Source organism: Salvelinus fontinalis, chromosome 4 (genome assembly GCF_029448725.1).
Source record: "Salvelinus fontinalis isolate EN_2023a chromosome 4, ASM2944872v1, whole genome shotgun sequence".
Lineage (NCBI taxonomy): Eukaryota > Metazoa > Chordata > Actinopteri > Salmoniformes > Salmonidae > Salvelinus > Salvelinus fontinalis.
In genome coordinates this window covers 48,766,358-48,789,656 of record NC_074668.1, presented here as the reverse complement: position 1 = coordinate 48,789,656, position 23,299 = coordinate 48,766,358, and the positions used below count along the sequence as shown (strand labels likewise).

General features: G+C 41.7%; 2 protein-coding genes across 6 annotated transcripts; one reads left to right on the top strand and one right to left on the bottom strand.

Annotated features, from left to right (window-relative positions):
• The first annotated feature begins 116 nt into the window (after nt 1-116).
• Nucleotides 117-10,970, top strand: rnf215 (ring finger protein 215). 2 transcript variants are annotated; one of them, XM_055920441.1, is made up of 10 exons: nt 117-520; nt 784-945; nt 2,234-2,305; nt 2,556-2,641; nt 2,999-3,053; nt 3,209-3,313; nt 3,553-3,669; nt 3,839-3,976; nt 5,809-5,911; nt 6,065-10,970. In XM_055920441.1, exons 1-10 carry the CDS (start codon nt 284-286, stop codon nt 6,085-6,087), a joined length of 1,098 nt encoding a protein of 365 aa, XP_055776416.1. In that variant the 5' UTR covers nt 117-283; the 3' UTR covers nt 6,088-10,970. The 2 variants fall into 2 exon arrangements, with proteins under 2 accessions (XP_055776416.1, XP_055776417.1); XM_055920442.1 differs by lacking the exon at nt 2,234-2,305.
• Nucleotides 7,917-22,778, bottom strand: ascc2 (activating signal cointegrator 1 complex subunit 2). Of its 4 annotated transcripts, none has more exons than XM_055920435.1 (19): nt 22,670-22,778; nt 22,116-22,258; nt 21,625-21,783; nt 21,333-21,506; nt 20,906-21,035; nt 20,728-20,795; nt 20,439-20,552; nt 20,067-20,179; nt 19,774-19,848; nt 17,653-17,757; nt 17,406-17,474; nt 17,085-17,159; nt 16,634-16,874; nt 13,090-13,286; nt 12,772-12,891; nt 12,318-12,545; nt 11,977-12,061; nt 9,280-9,374; nt 7,917-9,126 (listed from the first exon to the last, which is right to left on the bottom strand). In XM_055920435.1, the coding sequence occupies exons 2-19, from the start codon at nt 22,200-22,202 to the stop codon at nt 8,949-8,951; spliced, it is 2,313 nt and encodes a 770-aa protein (XP_055776410.1). In that variant the 5' UTR covers nt 22,203-22,258; nt 22,670-22,778; the 3' UTR covers nt 7,917-8,948. The 4 variants fall into 4 exon arrangements, with proteins under 4 accessions (XP_055776410.1, XP_055776409.1, XP_055776411.1 ...); XM_055920434.1 differs by having other exon boundaries at nt 22,116-22,239; XM_055920436.1 differs by having other exon boundaries at nt 22,116-22,239; nt 22,391-22,777.
• Nucleotides 22,779-23,299: the final 521 nt, after the last annotated feature.

Here is a 23,299-nt window from a genome sequence, read left to right as displayed (position 1 = left end):
TTGGGCCTGGAAACAAGCACAATACACAACTTTTTTTTTTAAATTATTGTTATATATTCACTAAAACAAGAATTTTCTCAATTTCCCAGTAGATGGCAGATTTGCAAGCAAACGTCAACTCACATCTCAGCTTCCTGTTCTACAGGAAGTAGTGTTCTTGCTTACATTTTTGGGGTCCAAGCCAAAAAGTACAGTAACTTTAGTTGGTTCTGTAAAATAATGGTTGACAGTTGATAAGGATTATTTATTTTATAGTATTTTTAATTTACGCTTTTCTTCGGCCATGTCTGCAAGCTGCTGCTATTTTACCGTGGTGTTTCTGGTCTCGGCTCCTTCGTTCTTGTCGTGTCTGCTAGTTACGGGCGCTCAGGTCGCCTTGGTCGAGGTTCTGCTGATAGAACGTCCAGATGTCAGCACCGTTCTACAAGGCGAGGTGCTCGAAGCGAACTGGGAAAGCAGCAGCGTACCCGAAAAACACAATCAACAACAAGAGCATGATCTCGAAGGGGACCTCATATTAGTGAGTGATGTTACAGCTAGCTAGGCTCTGCTATGTAAAACCACTGGATTTGTATGTGTAACATGACATGGATATAAACATTACAGTTACTGAGAAAATAACATATACAGTAATCTATATTGTCTAGCAATAGCTTAAAATGTGTTATTTTCACCACTGCATTTTGAATCATCAAGCATGCAATGTCTGCATAGGATACGTCTATGATATTACCCAGTAACAATCATATAATGACCCCAGTGTTTCCAATTGCCATTGTTCAGGTGCAGGATGAGGAGCCGCAGGTGAGCCGGGGCAAAGGTGGGGGTGTCCAAGCCAAAGACCAGGAGCCATGGATAGGTGTGGTGCCTGTCAAAGTGGAGGAGAGCAAAGCTTCCACTGCTGGGAACAGCCAGGAATCCTTTGCTGCTGCCGTTGTCAATAAAGTGAGTTCAGGGAGGAAACAAGACAAAAAAAGACCATGATATTGGGGATTTTCACAAAATGTAATCCATAGAATGATTCTTTGAAAGGAAGGATTGTTGACATATATTTGACATTTGTATCTAAAAGCATAATTGAAAAATAATTTATCAAAGTTTCTGGCGTTACTTACCGTAGGCTTCCTTTAAGACTCCATGATCTGTAGGTGCTACAAAGCAACATTTTATTTCATATTAAGCTTTACCGCTTGTTCTGTAATATGAGTAGTATTTTGGATTTAAACACGTGTGTACATTCATTTATGAATAAAATGTAAACATGAATATTGAAAATATAAAAAGTTTTGAGTTGGTAACTTAAAAAATATATACATTGTTGAACATAATATGCTCAGTGGTTCCCAACCAGTGGTACTATGACCCCTGGGTGTACTTGGTCTATCTCTAGGGGGTACTTGAGAAGACTTATGAGACCATAAGCCTGCTGGTAAATTGCTTAAAAATCATTCTTTAACCTGTCTCCTCCCCTTCATCTACACTGATTGAAGTGGATTTAGCGAGTGACATCAATAAGGGATCATACAGTAGCTTTCACCTGGTCAGTCTGTCATGGAAAAAGCAGGTGTTCTTAATGTTTTGTATACTTAGTGTACATCAACAATCCTTCCTCCAAAGGATAATTGTATGGATTCAATTTAGTGATAATCCCCAAAATCTTTTTTGTCCTGGTTTTGTGAGGAATCACTCACATGGGCATGGGAAGAACAGTCAGTCTACTGTTTTGTTGAATAATTTGTATATTTGGTGAAATAAGTATTGTGACACACAACAAACTATACCCTGATCAGTGAGAGATGAATAACTGTCTGAATGTTGTATCTGTTCTTCAGCACCACAGTTTCACCTAGGGTTGCAAAGGGAGGGTATATTACAGGAAATTTACCAGGAAACGACCAGTTTTTTTAAATCCAGGATTTTATTATTGTAATCTATCACATGACATTTAATGGCCCCTTTGGGTACTTTGTACAGGTGTCTGTAATTATGTGTGGCCTTATCACATGTAAAATATGAAATTATTAAACAAAGATGATTTTCAAATAAAAAAATAGAATACTGTAAAACGTTAACCTAAATATAAATCTTTAACTTAGTGAATAGTGTTTAGTAGGAGGGTTTCAGCATGAAATATGATTAATATTTTTTTTTTACACGCCTTTAACACATGCAAATATATCAGTGTGGGTAAAGTAAGTCTGAAGTAAGTATAACCACTATCTCTCTTTGTTAGATGAAACGAGCCTTGGTCCTGGGGGCTTCTGCACTCATCATCCTAGCCCTCAATCAGAACACTATCAGAGAGGTAAAAGTCATTTTCTTACACACTGGCTGTGTTGGTGCTGGGCTGGAACAAAAGCCTGCACACCCTGTAGCTCTCCTGGACCAGGGTTGGTGACCACTACTATAGAGCATAACACCAATGTTGCTCTATAATTGTCAGCTGTTAGAGTAACCACTCCTCTACTACTGCTTTACAGTATAACCCCCATAGAGATAGAACAATGATATATGGTCTATGATAACTACTATTCTCTCCTGTATTCTCTTTCTAGATGGATCTGTCCCAAGTCCTCTCTAAGCCAGTCATTGTCATCCAGACATCAGAAAATGTTACCAAGCTTATCGGAGCACTCCTCAGGTACCACAGTGATGGAAAACGAAACAATACTAGTCTACACAAGGATCCCTCTCTGTGTATATATTTAACTAGGCAAGTCAGTTAAGAACAAATTCTTATTTACAATGACGGCCTACACCGGCCAAACCCGGACGACGCTGGGCCAATTGTGCGCCGCCCTATGGGACTCCCAATCACGGCCAGTTGTTATTCAGCCTGGAATCGAACCAGGATGTCTGTAGTGACGCCTCTAGCACTGAGATGCAGTGCCTTAGGACTGCGCCACTCGGGAGTATAGCTTTGATTGTATGAATATACTATAGCATACTGACTAATATAGAGACACTGAGTGAGTTAACTCTGTGGTTTATTTCATAGGGGCCTTCATGCTACTGTGAAAATCACATACAAGACTATTCTACAGGACAACTTGGTAAGATCATATTTTTGCCATAAACTTTATCACCTTAAAGAACAGCAAAATAGTCAGCGGACATTTCCAGTTTTCTATGCATTGTATCACTCTACTGTCCAGCTCATGTTATTACTTTGGATGTGTGTAAAACCTCCTATCCGGTGGTATTGTAGGGGGCCACCCTGACGTTGTGGTCCACGTGCGGTCTCTCCAGAGGCGGTCTGTATGGAGAGTGGCAGGGGGTCATCTGCACCGGAGAGACCAACTCGCAGGTCCAGGTGTGAACACCATGGCATACATTCAAATGAATAGGGACAACAAAATAAATAATCAATGACATTGTAACCAAAGATAATCGGAATTTTCCGCTACAACTCCTCACAGGCTAGATCTAACAAATCACTGATCCGTGCAACTCATTGCTTTTTCCTACATCTCTGTTGTGTGACAAACGTAAACAAATTATTTAGAGGTAGGTTAACATCCGTGCTCGGTCCGGTTATATGTTGTCCTCCAGAAATACCTGCATCAGCTGTGGAACACGGTCCTACTGGTGGCTCTGATCCTATGTACAGGGGTCATAGTTCAGGCTCGATGGCAGTACCAGGACAACCAACTCAATGACGACCTGGAGGTAGAGTTGAACCATTTTCCTCTTTAAATCATTCAGCAATTAGCAGACACACTAATCAAGAGCAAATTTAAGTAAACAGACACTGAACGACATTATTTCAATGAGATGCTTTAAAATTAATAATGTAGAAACATTCACCATAATATTCATGACTTAATCATTCCTACAGTTACCAAAACAGGACATCCTGAAGAGACTGTCTTCCCTGAAGACCAGGATGTACCGGCAGCCCAAACCGTGGTGTGACCCAGCGCAGCTAGAGACAGACAACTGTGCTGTCTGTCTGGAACAGTTCAACAACAACCAGGTCAGACTGACTGACTCCTGAGGGGTATACTACAAAGCAGGATCAAAGAGTTAGCCAGCTAACTTGTCTAAATATTCTGAAATAGTATTGTTTTTTACAGCTAAGCTTGACTTGGGCATGGTCAAATTGACTCAACAACAAAAAACTCATATCTAAGATTATCTTTCTTAACACTAGAACCGATGGGCCTCTAGGGACCCCCCTTTCAAGTTAATGAGCAGTCATTTTGACTGCAACATTCTAACAGTGTAATTAATACATTTCATATATGCTATCGCAAAAATAATAATTTGGTTGTGTTTATGAAGGTCTTAGGTAACATTAGATTACCATTTTATTAAAATGTAAAATAATACAGTAGCATTTTCATTATTTGGTTACTGTAGGCTATATCTAAAAACAAAAAAACACAAATTCAAGTGTAAAATCAATTTTATTCGTGTAGTGCCTTAGTTACAACTATGAAACGGAAAGCTTGTGTTGGAATGCGGTAACAGCTTATTTTTATTACTTCTAAATAAAATAAATACCCCAACGTCCAAGACTCATGGTCAGCAAGACGCACGGTCAGTATCCTAAACATCATTATAAGAGCAGTATTCTTGATAAATAGTGAAAGTCGGCACAAAAGCAATAATTGCATTATAATTCATGTGTCGATATGACAGCAGTCAAAAATAGTCAATTGTCAGCTGGTGAGTGTGTTGCCTATGCTGTTTTTTGCTTGAGATGTAGGGCCTGCTCTTTGTGATGATAATCGTCCCGTAGCATTGTCACCGTCTTGTTCTATCCAAGTGGTGCCGTCCCTTCCTCTCTCCTGTCTCACCATTTTCATTTGGTGGTGGCGCGGGCACCTGCTCAGTGGGCACCGGTCTGGCTTTTTTGCACTTAGGCCTTGGAGGTTTAGGCTGAGGCTCAGAATCAGAAGAATAATCATCAGAGATGTCATTTCTGTGTTGTTTTCATTCAGATTTTGTAGTAACGCTAACGCAGCACGTGCATCTATTCATCTTGGTCTTTTTGCCATTGTAAAATGCGCACGCTCTCACTGTGTACTCCAAATAGGCCATAGTAGACTGAAAAGACTGTTTGGATTCGATGGACTGATATAGTGTATGTATCATTTTGACATTATAATTAGAATAGATCAATACAATAGAATGGAACGACCTGTTCTTCATTCACAATTGGTGAGTACATAATTATGCATTGTTCGCTACCCCTCGCTCATCAACTTACCCATTCTCCCCCATCATACTTTACTTTGTTTATTTCATCTGTTTTTATATGTGTGAAATTAGTTTTAATATAGTTTCATGACAGTTATCGGGGTGATTGTCAACAGGGCACAGCACCTTCAACTTTTGGGAAAAGGAGGGGAGCAGGCCCTACTGTCGGGAGGAGGGGCAACGGGGGAAAACCATTAAAAAGATTACATGTCCTCCTAAAACGAGTTGCAACTCCAGTTCTGTTTGTGATATTAAGATTCTAACAGCGTCAGTGTGTTATAAAGACTTATTTAGGAAAAGTAAAAGACGAAAGGGGGACTATTTAAAAAATATATATAATAGCAGTCCAAATTACTGCTTTAGTGATACCAGCGTTAATGAACCAGAAAATCAAGTTATTTCTGGCTTTTTTTGTTGTTAGCTGCCACTAACTCGTTGATCCTGCTTTGTAGTATACCCCTCTGGAACTACTCAGAAACACACATAAACATGTCATATGTTACATAGAAAGTAAGATGTATAACACTTCTGTAAATTCTACTTTTAGACACAAGAGTGTTAGTAGTATGCTAACTCACCTGGTGGTGTGTGACTGTGTTGCAGTGTCTTCGCGTGCTGCCCTGCCTCCATGAGTTCCACAGGGACTGTGTGGATCCGTGGTTGCTCCTGCAGCACACCTGTCCTCTGTGTAAACGCAGCATACTTAGTAAGATCTCTTATTGTCTGTACACTTAAGTGCAACTTTATTTGCCATATGGAATTAACACATTTGAAATCTAATGTAGCGTTGGTGATTGTATTCGGTACCCGGGTTAATCAGCTATTCCCTTTGACTGACATCTTTCCCTTCCATCCACAGGTAACCTCTGTAGAGACAGCTAATAGTAGCCTTGGCCAAACTCCTCACCCCACTGACCAGGGCCTTTTTTTTAAACTTTTCATGTGTCAGAATTTCGATTCTTTAATCCCCATTTTTGCTATCCAGGTTCAAATCAATCTGTCTGTTTTTGAGCCAGTTTTCAGAAAAAAATAAGGATCATTCTGATCCAGATACCACAATATCAGGATCACACAATCTGGATTTTCAGTGTTTTGAACAGGCCTAAATCTTGACATCAACTGGACGAATTGTGGTACTACTTCTACACTGTCATAGGGTAAACGAGATGAGTAAATTACATGAATGGGGGATCAAGATAATCCAGGTTTTTGGCATCAAAACCATCCTATCATTACCTTTTAGAGTTTTGAAAAAATGCAAAAATGACATGATTAAAGGTCAGATTGGATTACCAAATCCTTATCTGGAGGATCATAATCATATTTTTCAGTTACACTTTTGTAATAATTTTTAATCCTATCCGATTGCGGAATCCGATCAGATAACTTCTGAAAACCTGGGCCCAGAACATTGGGATCAAGTTGTCTTGTCTTTCGTGACTAGTTTTCAGTAGCAGTTCCAGACCTCACCTCTTCCTCCTGCACTGGATTGTGGGCAGGGGAACTTCTCCCAGCAGCTGGCCTTCTTATTGGACAATGTTGACCTCTGCCCTTTTGGGGACAGCCAATCCTGAAGCAGCTTCACTTATCTATGTGGTACTGTAAAACAAATGTTACTGTACCAGTGTTGAAACAAACAGTACTTTCTTCCTGGGATAACATACTGTATAATGACGTTACTATATTCTCTCCCACTCTGTATGTGTCATAGAGTACTAGTGCCTCATGGTGAAAGTGTCTATACATGTCAAATTCTAGAAGGGCATTCTAATGTTCTGTGAATCTGTGGTGGAATTCCATGTATGTTCTTTACAGGGAAATTAATGTTAAGTCCAAGGCATTTAAATGTGAAAAAATAAGATATAGCTAGGTTAAGTTATATTTGCATGGATGTTAAATGCAATATGGTACAAAGCATGGTTAACAGTGTGTTGCTAACTGGCATCAAAACACATCTGGTCATTTCGGTCCCATATTCCACCATATCACATGGTCGGTATAATCTCAAAAGTTAATTTAAATTTGTATAGATGGACTAATTTCATCCAGACTATTATTGTGTACTCTTAAAGAATACAATTTCAAAGTTTGTGTTGATTCTGAATTAATAGGAATAAGGGCAGGGAGAGAACAATTAAATTGTTACCCCTACTTTTGTTAAACTCTGTAGAGACTGCTCTGTGAGGTAAATGCCTTATTAACCAGATAACCAGAGTAGCTGTACAGACAGACAGCATGTTACAAACACATCCGCACTTAGAGTGTACTACTTGACAGTACTTATGTTATATTAATCCTTTATGTATTCCTTAAATTATTTTACTATAAACCAGTGACCTTGCAGAACTGAAACAGACTTGAAACAGATTGGCTAACCAATAAGTATAGTATGGAAAGGTCAAATGGAGTCACTTGTAATCACACTTCAACCACTTTCACTCAACCACATCCCACAGGCCATCATTGTAAATAAGAATTTGTTCTTAACTGACTTGCCTAGTTAAATAAAGGTTACATAAATAACATTTTAATATCTAGCAACACCTTATAGGGAATTGTGAATACTCTAAATGCTTCCTACCATCAGCTAATCACTAGAGAAATATAGCTGCAGTTCCCATCTTTCACCATCCTATGGTATTATGTTGCCACTAGAACACTAAAGTCAACGCTCAGTTCACACAGAAATACTCCATTGGAAAAGCTCTAACCACAGTATTAAATGTATTTATTATTTTGTTTGTTTTTAAAGAGAACTTCAAAAAGCAAATTGTAATGTTTTTTTTTACAAAAATGCTCTTATAGATCTTTCTATAGGATTCTCTTGTTATAAAGTAGCTGTGCATGGCGAGTCAGAAGCCTCTAGAAGCTGTTCAATGTCTGTCTGAGGGACATTTGGCCTCTTAGGCTGCACTTCCAAACACACACACAACTGTTGTTATAGCAGCTCACTTTTTGGGTTGAGGCTGAACCATGGTGGGTGGGGATTGGCTGGGTGAGGAGATATGAACTACCACAGACACTCTCACTTCGTTCAGACATTGCACACACACTCTGCCACCCCTGGTCCTGGCCTGCCTGTCATTTTGATGTCTAGTCCTATATTTAACTGACATTCATTGTTCTTCCAGATCCAGCAGACAGTGGTTTCAGTGACAGTCAGGCCGGTCGCATTGGTTCTCTTGTCCTATTGGAGTCTCCTCTCTCTCGTTTTAGTCATATGTTCCTTGTTCATTTGATGACGAAGTCAAAGCTAATGATTCCATCACTCCAAAACTTAATAAATGGATTTGTTACATGGCAAAAAATAAATCTCTTGTCCTTCACTCACTCCATTTTCAGTCAGCACTTTGGTTTAACTGAATCCATCTACAATATTGGACTAAACAACTGAAACTAAACAATTCAAACGTGTCTCTAAACATTTCAGCAACAGGCCACTTGGCAACCAAAGTTCTGTTATCATGGAACTAATAATTGGTGTCCCTTTGCGATAGAAAATGGAAAACCAGAATGTCTTTACTAAAAGATAACAGAAAAAGGCCTATAAATATGGCCTGGTCGGTGAATCCCGGCAGAAAGAATCTGACTGATGAAGAGGACATCAATCAGGGCTCATGACCTTTGAGCCCAGATTATCTTTCTCTCTTTCCTTCCTTTCCACGTTTCCTTCCTTTCCGCGTCCCGTCTTGTACGCACCGTCCGCTAGGTCAGTTGGTTGGTCTCCATGGCAACACTTATCATCAGGAGGGGATCATTCCTTTGTTCCTCTTGCGGTCAGACATAGCCCTGCGGTTGTGGTTGGCTCCCCTGCTCTTGTGGGCCTCCTTCTTGCGTCGGTCCAGAAGGGTCTCTGTTGACTGGCCCTGGCCTTTAGGTTTACCCACCACGTCTCTCTCTCTGGCAGGCTCCGGACGGTACCTAGGAGGAGGAGAGGGGTTCAAATGGGAAATGCACACATTTCTCATAAGCAAACCTCAATTTAGGATGTCTTACATTGTAATTGTAAGACATGTAGCAGAACTTAAGGACAATATAAGACATGGATTTAAGTTAGTGTGTGTGTCTCCGTACCCCTTCCTGTGTTGCATGGTAGCTCTCCTGGCCTCTGCCCTCTCTCGCAGCAGAGCTGGGTCCTGAACAAACTGGTCTCTCTTCACAGCGCCATCCTGAGAACACACACCATGGAAAGGGTTAATGATACAACACATAAACAAACACTAAACAGTTTAACCTAGATATAAGAATAACACTACAGCATAGCCACTGGTTCAACTATGTCAAACCTAATATAAATAATCTGGATAACAAAACATGGTACATAGACAGCCTTAGGTAGCTAGCTATCTTGTGGGCAAGATTTTAAACAGCGCCATACAATCAATAGATAACACTTACCATGCCCATATTGTTGATCATAATAACAAGGCAAGCAACTGTATAGTTAGAATAATAAAGAATAGGAATCAAGGGTGGTATTTGAGGAAAGTGGCAGGTATTGCTATTAACTTACATCACAGAAAAGTCCATAGCGGTTCGTGTGAACCAGCATTGTTCTATACAAGTTGTCATGACTTGCCAGTCCTGAGATGGAGATCGGGGGTGCCCTCTCCTGGGGCTGTTGGCCAGTTTCATGATGGTCGTAAATACCTTCCCTTGCCAAGCAGTATGGAGGGAGAGACCTTACGAATTTTGGCAGGAGAAGGTCCTTTGTTCTACTACCTCCCCAAAATTGGAGAATTAAACAATATTTCTATTTTTGAGAATGTGGAAATGGTCAGTGGAGACCAAATCGAATTCAACATGAGGGTTCTTTTTAATGTTGTGACATCATGAAAGATGGTAGAACCACATAACGGTACCTCTGTCTACACTTCTCAATTATGAGGTGTGCATCTGAATGTTGTATAAAATGAATGATGAAGTGTCAGAATACTTTTGAAAAGACAGAAAAGTGATTTTAGTCTTCTAAATGAGAAAATAGTTTTTCATGTAAAGTTTACCAAGTCCGTAACCATGCCCACGTGAGCACAGAGATTATGCAAAACGTAATGGAATGCCCTTTTTCCTCAAGTGTTTAAAAGGACGCGCTGAAGAATTAACATATTAGACCAGCTATGTGCAGCGCCAGCTGAATACGTTACTAATGGTTAAGAAATCTACCACTCTATAGACCAAGCAGACTAAGGCGTAAGCCAAATGTTGCAAAATGGTTATAAATTCTGAAGCTATCAATCAATACAGAAGAAGCAAATCCTAGACGTCGCGTTATCAGTCTGCAGCTGAAAACGTACGTAGCCTAGGGATGAGAACACCGACAACCTCTGAAGCATTCTAACGAGATCAACTGAGAACTACTGTACAGGGTACTTCAAAGTATCCATTCTTACCACCAGCACAACCAGGAGCTCTACCTAAGGACATGGTGATCTCTGGTGGCCAGACCAGAGTCATACACCCAATATCTCCGTTACCAAAGGATTTGGACGATCAAGGACAGCTCAATCGTAAATATATCATTTGCATTCTATTTTCTCCGAATGAACGGCTATCAGAGTGCTTAAGATTTTGTATTTTCGTGAGCGAAGCTTCCCAATGTCCAATAGAGTAACTCCTTTGTCTCCCTTCCCCCACCTCTCTGAATTCGCCACCGTGTTACAACCAAACTGTCCTGTTTTGTTGGTCTTCTAGAGACTATTTACTGTATAATGTTAGTGTATATTCTGTAATTGTTTAATTAGTTAGTAAATAAATAATTGAGCCAATTTGTGTATCGATGATTCATCACTAAAGTAGGGTTCGTGCAGACTACAAGAAATTACGACGTTCAGAATGACTGATGAGGTAATAATACATTAATAAGTGACTAATCGATAAGCTTTGAAAATATCTGAAGAGAGTTAAAGTCTGGACATAGTAACTCTTTAGACATTTTCCGGTGGTGCCCCAACTTAGTTAATTAATGTTACATGACTGGTTCAATCAAGTAATAATAATTACACAGAGAATTGATTTGATATAACAGTCATCACATTAATGAAAAGATCACGTCGAGACAGTGGTCACCAACCTTTTCTGAGTCAAGATCACATTTGCAGTCAAAAAGCAAAGCTCTACCGCTCAGATTTTTAGAAATTTTTCCCAGTTTGATCTTTTTATTATAATCATGTATTATAATTTTTTTAAATTTAAATTGAGTTCCCAGAACCTAAGTCGGAAGTCTGAGATTTCAGAGTTTCCAGTTGTTTTAGTTTAGGCATTAGTCTCAGCGGAGGAAGGGAGAGAGCAGCAGAGGGTCTGCATTTCACAGTCCCTGCTCTCTCCTTCCTTTTCTCCGGTAAGACTGACTAAAAAGATGGGACAGTCTTCCACCTGATGGCGAAACTTGAGTCGCACCGCATCTGCCTCATGCACAAATTGACCAGAGAATGACCAGAGAAAGTGAAAAAGACATGACGAGCTGCTAATAAATAATAAAAACACAGGGCTAATCGATACACTTGGCTACACATTCATTGCAGCTGCAGCGCAAGTGGAAGTAGGGATAAGCATGTTTTATGTTTTGTAATAGTGTTAAATAAAAACAGTGTTGACAGTGCTGAATAAAAACTTAAGACATGAACCAACTCAAAAAAATAGCAGCTCTTTGCTGTGTTCTTTGACAGTCTCTCTAGTCATTGTTTTAAAAGTTCGCTGTGGCCGGGGTCGTGGAAGCTGTAGGCTTCGGTGACCACTGTTCTATACAGTACAATCTATGTCTATACAACCTACCTTCTCATCCTCTTCCTCCTCTACGTTCTCCTCCTGCATCTGTGGTCTGCCTCCCTGTCGTAGGACCTGAGGGATGGTGAACGGCCTGTGGAAGGGAGAGAGAGGATGTGTCAAAATCAATAAATAAAGCGTATTCATAAAGCCCTTTTTACATAAATGTGGTACAAGAGTTGTCACAAAGTGTTTTCATTAAACAGCTAGATCTCAAAGGCAAGCAGTAGCACCTTGGCAAGAGGGAAGAAACCTTGAGACTGAGCAACCAAACTCAGATGGGAGGCTCTAGTCCAAATCAGCATAATGACTAGCTAAAATCTTAATCAGTAAACAGGTGTGTATGTTACCTGCGATTGAGCAGGTTGGAGTCTCCGTCCAGATCATTGGCTCCTACTTGGTTGATGTCATATGTGTCATCATACTCATCATCATAATCGTTCAGATTGTAGACGTCTCCTGATTCGCTGGGAGTCACGATGACCTCATCCACCACAGTCTCATAGGTCAGGTAGCGTTCCTTCTGCTCTGCTATGTGCTGCTTGTCATTAAGCAGGTCCCGCACACTCTCTCCTTTCCTGAAGGGAAAACACAGACAGATATACAGATATTATAGATCACACACAAAGATACAGAGGTCAGGCTTTATTGTACAGTTCACTATTAACCTGGTATTTATCTAAAAATGACTTGGGATTTTTTTGGGGGGGTTGTGGTTTGGCGTGACAAGACAGCACAGGAAACGGTCTGTGACTGAGTCATCAGGCCATCTTGGCCACAATTAAATAGTAGATTGTGTCTCACCTCCGGCCCTTCCAGACCCGAGTCATGTCCACCTGGTCTCTGTTGAAGATATCAAACTCATCATCGTCAAACACGTTGGATCTGGTGCTGAGTACAGGAGGAAGCTCCTCCTTTACAGGCCTGGAGAGAGAGGCGAACATCAACACCTTTTTCAGACTACCCAACCGGTGCTGGCTCTGTCATTTTCCGTTCACATTGTTATTTCCAGCACAGTTCCCACAACTATGGTGAATGCGTAACCAGGCCAGCGCAGCGCGACTCAGCTTGTGTATATTTGTTTGTCTACACACAGACCAACCCACACACCCTTCTCCCTACCTGGGCATGGCTCTGTCCAGTTTGTCCAGGTCAGGGTGTAGTCTGTCCTCTAGGATGTAGTTAATGACCAATTCAGAGCTGTAGTTGTACTGGTGGAGACAGGCCAGCAGAAATCCCTCTCCCAGGTCTGGTAGCAGGTCTCTGATGTGGGTTAACAGAGACTCCAGCTCCCCCGCACTGATCGTACACGCAGCACCCTGGATAACATAACACATATCCGACACGGGCACGCACTATTACAACAGCATCTACACAGGACTGAGGCTACTGTGTATTGTCTGACTGTGTGTTGTCTCATATAGGATGGATAAGCTCTCAAAATGATTTGGTTATATGTGTAATATTTTGCCTGCTAAAATTACAAATCTGGAGGTCATACTTGCAAACATAAGCAACCATTTAAATGTAAACAGTTGCGTATCAGCCAATTAAAATTGTTGATTTACTTGCACGTGACGGAACACTAAATTGTAGCTGGTCCCATCAGAAAACATGGCACACGTTTGAGCTAAACTAGCCCCACCAGGCGGCAGTGATTATATCCTGGAACAAGTTCTGCATCAGCCAATTAAAATCGTTGATGTAGTTGGACGAGTTCCAAAAACTTGCTCACGGAAGCGTCCTTAACATACCCCCAACAGCATGTCCTGATCATCAAAGCAACTATATTTGACTGACTGGTCAAATTGCGCTCTGTGTAAAGTGCCTAGTCCACATAATTGTTGCAGATTGTGGCATGAGTTCCAATCTCACAAGTCCTCACATTTGAAATGTAGATTTACATGTATTGTGTTAGTGTGTTGAAAAGGGACGTAGCCAACAGCTTGAAAATGAAGATTGCATTTATTATTAAGGAGCTCTCTCTTCAGCCTTGCACACACACACTAATAATCATATAGCATAGGCTTTATTACATGGAGGTGTACACCTAAATGTAGGCCTAAAACGTTTTAAATGCATTTTTAATCATCTGCTTTGTCACATATGCATTACTTGACTCGAGGAGGATGAGCATTAAAGTGTACAGTTGGATATACACTCCCTGGCCAGTTTATTAGGTACAACACCCAGTTTAAGAAAATGTATCACTCCTACAGGCAGTGAATCATGTGGCCGTGGCTTGCTATATAAAGCAGGCAGACAGGCAGGCATTAAGGCTTTCAGTTACTGTTATATTTAACATTAGAATGAACAAAACGAGTGACCTAATCGACTTTGAACGTGGTATGATCGTTGGTGCCAGGCACACCGGATCCGGTATCTCAGAAATGACTGCCCTCCTGGGCTTTTCACGCATGACAGCGTCTTGGGTTTCTGAGAATGGTGCAACAAACAGCTTTTTGATGAAAGAGGTCGAAGGAGAATGCCAAGAGCTGTGCAAGCTAACAGGCAGGCCACAAACAGGCAAATAACGGCGCAGTACAACAGTGGTGTGTAGAACAGCATCTCGGAACGCATAACTCGTCGATCCTTGTCACAGATGGGCTATTGTAGCAGGCGACCACACCGGGTTCCACTCCTATCAGCTAAAACCAAGAAGAAGTGGCTTTGCTTTTAAATCTTAAATTAATTTTTAAAAATCTTATTAACACTTTGTTCTAGCTAGCTATTTGTGTAGGTAGCTATCAAGTAAACAATGATATAACAACACTGATCACCAACACTGGACAATTGAGAAGTGTAAAAACGTTGCCTGGTCCAACGAATCCCAGTTCCTGTTGCGTTATGCTGACGGCAGTGTCAGGGTTTGGCGTAAGCAGCATGAGTCCCACCCTGCCTCGTGTCAATGGTACAGCCTGGTGCATCTGCAGCAACTGCGTGATGCCATTGCGTCACCATGGACCAACATCCCTGTGGAATGTTTCTGACTTGTAGAATCCATGCCCCAAATAATTAAGGATGTTCTGAAGGCAAAAGGGGGTTCCAACCCAATACACTATGGGGGTACCTAATAAACTGTGTAGGTTGCACTCTCATTATCATCCTACAGATGGCGGTATTGTTATTTTTATAAAGTTTATCCCAAGTCCAAACGACTCGAATCAACAGTGGAAGACAATTGGCTGCGAATTTTTTTAATCTAACTCTATGATTAGCATTTTCTGTATGCTACTATAGGAACTCCAATCAACATAGCTATAGCTTACATTAATTATCATCAGATCGTGTCCTCCTTATGCTATAACCTACTAATGCATATGGGACATTGAATGGTACAACTCAATTCATGAACAACTGGCCGGTGAGCCACCCATAGAGTGATTACGCCCTCTCCTGGCGAGGAGACAGTGTAGGCAACCCTGGTCCTGGAATGGCGCAGGAACTTCATGTTTTTTATTTAACCCATCTGAAAGACCAGATGTGTTGATTTTAGGCAATCACTGCTCAATTAGCTCAAGTTGGTCTTGAGTGGTGCCTAGTTGGAACAAAATCCTGCAGTACCTGCAGCACTCCAGGAACAGGGTTGCCTACCCCTGGTGTAGGCTATCATTACTAGGTTAAATTATTGTGTAGGCTTCACTTAAAACGGCTGCAACGTTTTATAGGCTATTCATTATTATATTCCTCCACTTCATTACATGCGTTTTGAATCGAGTGTCAACGACCAGCATTGACCTATTTTTTCCTCAACAAAAAAGCTTAATGCGAGGGGGTCTCGAACCCATAGTTAAAGTGCACTATCGATTTCGAGTGAACCGCTCAGAAGCGATGGTGATAATGGTAGCCTACATGACTGCTATTTGACAAATGCATATGGCTCTTAATTTATTTTGTTTTACGCTGTGTGAGTGGCGCAGCGGTCTAAGGCTCTGCATCTTAGTGCTAGGGGCATCACTACAGACCCTGGTTCGATTCCAGGCTGTATCACAACCGGCAGTGATTGGGAGTCCCATAGGGCAGCGCACAATTGGCCCAGGGTTTGGCCGTCATTGTAAATAAGAATTTGTTCTTATTAACTGACTTGCCTAATTAAATCAAGTTTAAATACAGAAAATAAATCAACGTAGATGTTGTAAGGACCTCATTTATCTTTTTTCCATAAAAACACAAAAACTTGAGATTCTCATATTTGCTAGGAGCCTAGTCAAGGATGCATCAATGCAATATTGGCATACAACATTTTGTTACAGACCAACGTAACAAAAGTAAACCTTTAATTTGTAGGTTTAAAATATACCCCCTTGGTCAGGGTTGACCTATTTTAAGAAATGCCATTGGTTGGTGCATATAAAGATCTTTGTTCGGCTGATGAAGAATTTGTTCCAGGATATAATCACTGCCACCTGGTGAGGTTAGCATAAAGCTAATATATGCCATGTTATCGGATGGGACCAGCTACAATTTAGCGTTCTGTCACGTGCAAGTAAATCGCCTATTTGAATTGGCCGATACGCATTATGAGTCGGAGAGAAACGGTGTAAATTGAAATGGTCACTTATGTTCGCAAGTATGGCCCTGGTAGTTTGTTAGTTAAACCGCCAAAATAAAACACAGCTCACCCCACCCCATTTGCCCAAACTGGTATGCCCTATTCAGAACTCACGTTGTCTCCTTTATGGGGCGTATCCCGCATGGCCTCTGCTCCTCTGGGGGTCTCCCCTCCTTCCCCTGGCTCTCTGATCCCCATCTCTCCCCCCCAGGCCCCTGCCCCACCCTCTACTCCCTGGCCAGTCAGCCCGGCAGAGGAGTGTGTCTGCTGGGGTCTGTACTGGGTTCTCCTCCGGCCGATGCTGTCCCAGGCATCCTCCACCCCCTGGAGCAGATATGATGTCCTAGTCTCATCTCTGACAGGGAGGGAGGGTTAAGGAAAGACAACAGGCAGTGCTGGAGGAAAGGGTGGTGGAGGTGTGTTAATATCACTGCTCTAGGTTGGATGGATGGATACGGTTCTTCCAATGAGGGGGACGTGTATGTTTCTATGACTGAGTGGCTGACTGGTGGACTCATTGAGGAACATGTGTCTGAGTGTGTGAGACCATGTGGAGGAAGGATACAGGAGAGGGAAGGCCTGCTGTAGAAGACTGATATCATCAGCTATGGGGAACTGCTCATCGTAGTCCAATAGGAACCTGAGACAGACAGCAACAAGGATGGCATAAACAAACATTCTTTATCTCCTCAATGGACAACCTCCAATCAGTTACACAGCATTCCTAACAACAGCAGATATCGTACGAAAACTCTAGTAACTCTAGTACTCTAGTAACTCTAGGTCAGAGATGCAATGGTCAAAAATATTGATTGATTGAAGACGTTTATGGCCCTTCAAAAGTAAATTCTTCCCATATCAGGATTCAAACAAGTATGCACTGTACCTCTTCTCTGGTAGGAAAGTAGTGAAATGCTGCAGGAGTTCCTCCACAAATGTCTGAATGTTCTCTGAGCTAAAAACAAATTAACAACAATGTTCAAAGGCTGCAGGAAGGCTATGAGCAAATATGATCACCATACTAAAAGAAAATATGAATCTTAGGGATCCCCGTTCCAGCATGAAGGTTTGATAGGTGGATAAAGAAAGGATGAAAAAGAGAATAGAAAGAGATGAAGGCAATTTATTCTGACCCCTCTAGTATGGGCTGTAGGCAGGTGTGTTGTAGCAGCAGGTGTGCCATCTCCACCATCCTCCTCCGGGCATGACACACCCTCCTCCACAGGTCCTCCTGGAGACTGGCAGGGGGCACAGGGGGAGGGGGGGTGAGTCACTCACACAAGTGCGTACACACACACACACATGGATGCAAAAATGAACAGGTGCGGTACATACATGCACAGTACATACACACACAGAGAACATACAGTTGAAGTCGGAAGTTTACATACACCTTAGCCAAATACATTTAAACTCAGTTTTTCACAATTCCTGAAATTTAATCCAAGTAAAAATTCCCTGTGTTAGGGCAGTTAGGATCACCACTTTATTTTAAGAATGTGAAATGTCAGAATAACAGTAGAGAGAATTATTTATTTCAGCATCACATTCCCAGTGGGTCAGAAGTTTACACACACTCAATTAGTATTTGGTAGCATTGCCTTTAAATTGTTTAACTTGGGTCAAACGTTTTGGGTAGCCTTCCACAAGCTTCCCACAATAAGTTGGGTGAATTTTGGCCCATTCCTCCTGACAGAGCTGTTGTAACTGAGTCAGGTTTATAGGCCACCTTTCTCACACACGCTTTTTCAGTTCTGCCCACAAATATTCTATGGGATTGAGGTCAGGGCTTTGATGGCCACTCCAATACCTTGACTTTGTTGTCCTTAAGCCATTTTGCCACAACTTTGAAAGTATACTTGGGGTCATTGTCCATTTGGAAGACCAATTTGCGACCAAGCTTTAACTTCCTGACTGATGTCTTGAGATTTTGCTTCAATATATCCACATAATTTTGCTTCCTCATGATGCCATCTATTTTGTGAAGTGCACCAGTCCCTCCTGCAGCAAAGGACCCCCACAGCATGATGCTGCCACTCCCGTGCTTCACGGTTGGGATGGTGTTCGTCGGCTTGCAAGCCTCCCCCTTTTTCCTCCAAACATAACGATGGTCATTATGGCCAAACAGTTCTATTTTTGTTTCATCAGACCAGAGGACATTTCTCCAAAAAGTACGATCTTTGTCCCCATGTGCAGTTGCAAACCGTAGTCTGGCTTTTTTATGGTGGTTTTGGAGCAGTGGCTTCTTCCTTGCTGAGCAGTATGACGGCTATGTGGTCCCATGGTGTTTATACTTGCATACTATTGTTTGTACAGATGAACGTGGTACCTTCAGGGATTTGGAAATTGCTTCCAAGGATGAACCAGAGTTGTGGAGGTCTATAATTATCTTTCTGAGGTCTTGGCTGATTTCTTTTGATTTTGCCATGATGTCAAGCAAAGAGGCACAGCGTTTGAAGGTAGGCCTTGAAATACATCCACAGGTACACCTCCAGTTGACTCAAATGATGTCAATTAGCCTATCAGAAGCTTCAAAAGCCATGACAATGTTCTGGAATTTTCCAAGCTGTTTAAAGGCACAGTCAACTTAGCGTATGTAAACTTCTGACCCACTGGAATTGTGATAGTGAATTATAAGTGAAATACTCTTTCTGTAAACAATTGTTGGAAAAATTACTTGTGTCATGCACAAAGTAGATGTCCTAACCGACTTGCCAAAACTAAAGTTTGCTAACAAAAAATGTGTAGAGTGGTTGAAAAACAAGTTTTAATGACTCCAACCTAAGTGAATGTAAACTGTGGACAGTTAAGGCACAGTACCCACACACACATACATGATTAATCAGGTTGTAATACACTATTAATTGGTATATACAGCCATTTGTGTGTATTTTCTTAATAAGCCAGAATGTTTAATAAAATTACATTTAAACTTGATCTACCGGTTGTCGGTGCATTTTGTCCTTCTGCTGCTTGAAAACTGAGACAAAATATCCACAGAATAGTGTTATTCAGACAACTTTCAGTACATCAGACTTTCAAAAAATTTGGTAAACAACACTTTCCTGTGGATACTCCATCTCCACCTCCTACCACCAAAAGAACCAACCGGGAAAGTAACCTCAAATATAATTTTATTTGTAGCGACAAAGTATTTTTTTTACAGCAACTTCTTTCAGACTGATATCCATGGGGTAAGCATGGTAACAGTCTGATTTTCAGGCAAAAGCACATGTCTATGAAAAGAAACACACCTCTTGTCGTCAAAGTTTCTTTTCCTCACAGCCTTCTCTATGTCAGGCACAGCCACCTCGTAGAATGAGGCTAGTCTAAGAAGGTAAAAGTTAGAGCAAAAGTGATCAATTCTGACAAATGCAATATTGAAATAAACAAATGTTCCAACACTGTGGAAACAGTGTAGTTGAATAGTGGTGGTGGGAAACAAGCTAAATACTGCTTGTTCTTGGCTGTATATGTTTATCAAATAAAATAATTCAAACTGCTGAGAAAACTGAGTGGACGGTGTGTGAGCGAGCGCGCACGCTACCTGTTGAGGAAGCTGTGACAGTGAAAGGTGGAGCAGGCAGCAGGGAAGATGTCCAGGAAGGCCTGGATGGTGGTACAGGTGTCACACAGATACAGCACCAAATCCACTAGGTCCTGGAAGAGGAGGCACAACCAGTCAGAAAAAGTCACTCCTGTACTAGGAGAATGTCAACTCTTGAGGAGATGGAAGAGGTTTCACAACCAGTCACAACAATCAGTTAAAACAAACCGGTGACTCATTGAAGAGATTTTATACTTCAGCTGACATGTTTTAAAGACAACGATCTCTGACAAGCAGTGGACTTTACTTTATAACTGTGGTCTTTCTAGTCGGTCATGGTGTAAAATGCATCAGCAGTATGTTTATCATAACCTGTTGACTCATGGTCATGGCGGTGGGTCGGCCGGATGAGCTGAGCTTCAGAGGCTCGATGGCAGTAGCTCCTTCACACTGGAGACCACACTTAGCAAGGATAGTGTCCAACACCTGGGGAGAAACAAAGGGCAAGTCTGAAATGGCACCCTATTTTCTACAATGTGCATTCCTTAAAAGTTGCAGGCTGAGACATCTTAAAATACCGTGACACTAAATTTGAATTGAGGTAAAATTTCAGCGTCACCTAGATTATTTTCAAAGAGCACAAAACGGTTGTGCTTCTTACCTGTAGGACTGAGAGAACCGCCTCATCCAGGTCTCCATAGTAACACGGCTGCTGGGTGAAGATGTTTTCTGGAAGATAAACAAAACATTGATATCATTTTTGAGAAAAAAAATCTGTCCTAGATCCATTTGAGCAGGTAAAGTGATACACCTGAGAAAAGGCCCATTGCTGAGCTCACCTATCATCTTATGGAGCAGCTGGGAGTTTCCTTTCCCAAACAGAACACACAGGTCCAGGATCTTGGGAATGTCGAACAGGAAGTTGTTGTAAATGATCTCTCCGAACACAGTCGGAGTTATAAAGCTCTCCTGAGAGAGAAGAGAAAACAGGAGGTAAAAGTTATGTTAAGTCAGACAATTCTCCTCTCAATATAAGAGTCGGACGGAGAATAATGAATGTTCCAAAAATTCTTTGCCTCTAACAGAGGTTAAGTATAACTTGTCTCTAACGCAGTCTAAACATGACCTTTAAATGTGAGCCGAGTTATCTGCTTTTAAATTACAGGTATCTGGACGTGCATAAGACAGTTTCTCCATTCAACAACACTACATCATTGCCTTATCAGAAACAGACAGACCCCCAGAATACCTAGAAAGCAGCGGTACCTTGGACTCCTTGTGCGTGGCCATTCTGAGGAAGGTCATAAAGACGGCTCGGTGGATGCAGCGCTGCATGTCAGCAACAGCCGGGGAGGAGGGCAAGGAGGAGGGGTCTAATCCCCGAGGGGAGTGGCGTAGGTAGGAATCTAGACACTTCTGCAATGACTCATCAAACACCACCTGGGGGGGAGGGGGATATGCGTGTTAAAGATGGACACAATGGGTTTAGGTCCTTCTTGGTCAGGTCAAAACCTCCCGTCTCCACATCATATGGTGTATGACAGCCACAGTGACTGACCTGGCACCAGAACTTGTCATGTCGCAGGGCCAGCAGCCAGTCTAGGTCCTCAGTGATGAACTTGCCATGCTCCAGGTACTCCTCCACCTGAGCGGGGGAGCTGTCCTCAGGAGGGGGCTTATAAGTCACAAAACACCGCTCCTCCTTCCTGTCTGGATGCTGCCATGGCAACACAAGGACAGTGGGCAATGGTTCAGAGACATCAGACATAGGCAAACAAACTGATATTATGTAGCTTAACTTCTACAGTTGAGGGAAACATATACTAGAGTGGGGTTATGAGAAAACAACTATGACAATAAAATATGTCTGATGAACTGGCACATAACCAAAGGGAATTTACAGACTTCGATGATAGCTTACAGTAGCAAACTAACTTAATGCCGATAACATACCACAACGCAGTTCATTTGTGGTGTGACAACCACAGCTTTGGACATAATGTACACGAGGAAGCAGTGTCAGATGGTTTTTAATGTTGGCTGTCTTACCAGGGCTGGCAGGGTGCGCTCCTTTCCCAGAGGCCCAGTAGCCTCTGTCACCTGTTGCTCATCAAGCGGTATCATTGCACACGCCATCGTTTATCTTCACTCTTTCAAGTTCAAGTTGATTCTTCTAATAGAGAGATAGTTTACTGTATGCAATGGATAGGACACACATCCAATTAGTTAGACGATTCCCAGTTTAGGTAACAGCTGGGTTAGATCAAAATCGATTAAGCTAACTAAGCTAGGTACAACCGTAAAGTATGAATCAGTAATGTTACCTAACAGGGCAACGCCGGTGTGTAGTTTGCCGATAACAGAATGTGCATTAATAATTTAGGAAGTGGCTACAACAAATCAACGTGGCACTGGCAAAGAAAGACATAACTAGCCAGCTAATTGCAGACAGTTAGCTAGCACGAGCTTCTCAGCTTGCCATTCAGACAGCTGAGCCACACAAGAGTTGGCAAGGAAGCTGAACCACAACGCGTTAGTTAAGCTAATCGAATTATGTTAGCTATTTTATCATCATATGTAATTATCAATAACGATAAACTCACCTCTTATTTTATATAATGTTTGGCTCTTTCAAGCCATTACGCGCCTAGCCACTGTTCTGTTTTGCGAATGAGGCGAGCCGGAAGTTCCCGAGCACTTTGACATTGTACATTGCGCACGCGCAGCTCAATGTCTGTTTGGGTGACGCAAATGATGTACACCCTGGGATGGATAGCAGAGAGGAAGAATCTTTGTGCTTGATAGCTAAGTAAGCCATTTAAGAGGCCTTCATGGATTCTTCAGAAATATTTAATATGCGAATGTCATGCATAATAAAGGAAGCAAATGATGAACGATGAGTTGTGCAACATTTGTCAAAGCATCCACCCAGCATAGCCAGAAGAGGACTGGGCACTCCTCAGAGCCTGGTTCTTCTCTAGGTTTCTTCCTAGGTTCCTGCCTTTCTAGGGAGTTTTTCCTAGTCACCGTGCTTCTACACCTGCATTGCTTGCTGTTTGGGGTTTTAGGCTGGGTTTCTGTACAGCACTTTGAGATATCAGCTGACGTAAGAAGGGCTATATAAATACATTTGATTTGATTTGATTTGTTGGGTCATTGTCCTGTTAAAAAACAAATGATAGCCCCATTAACCAGATGGGATGGCGTATCGCAGCAGAATGCTGTCGTAGACA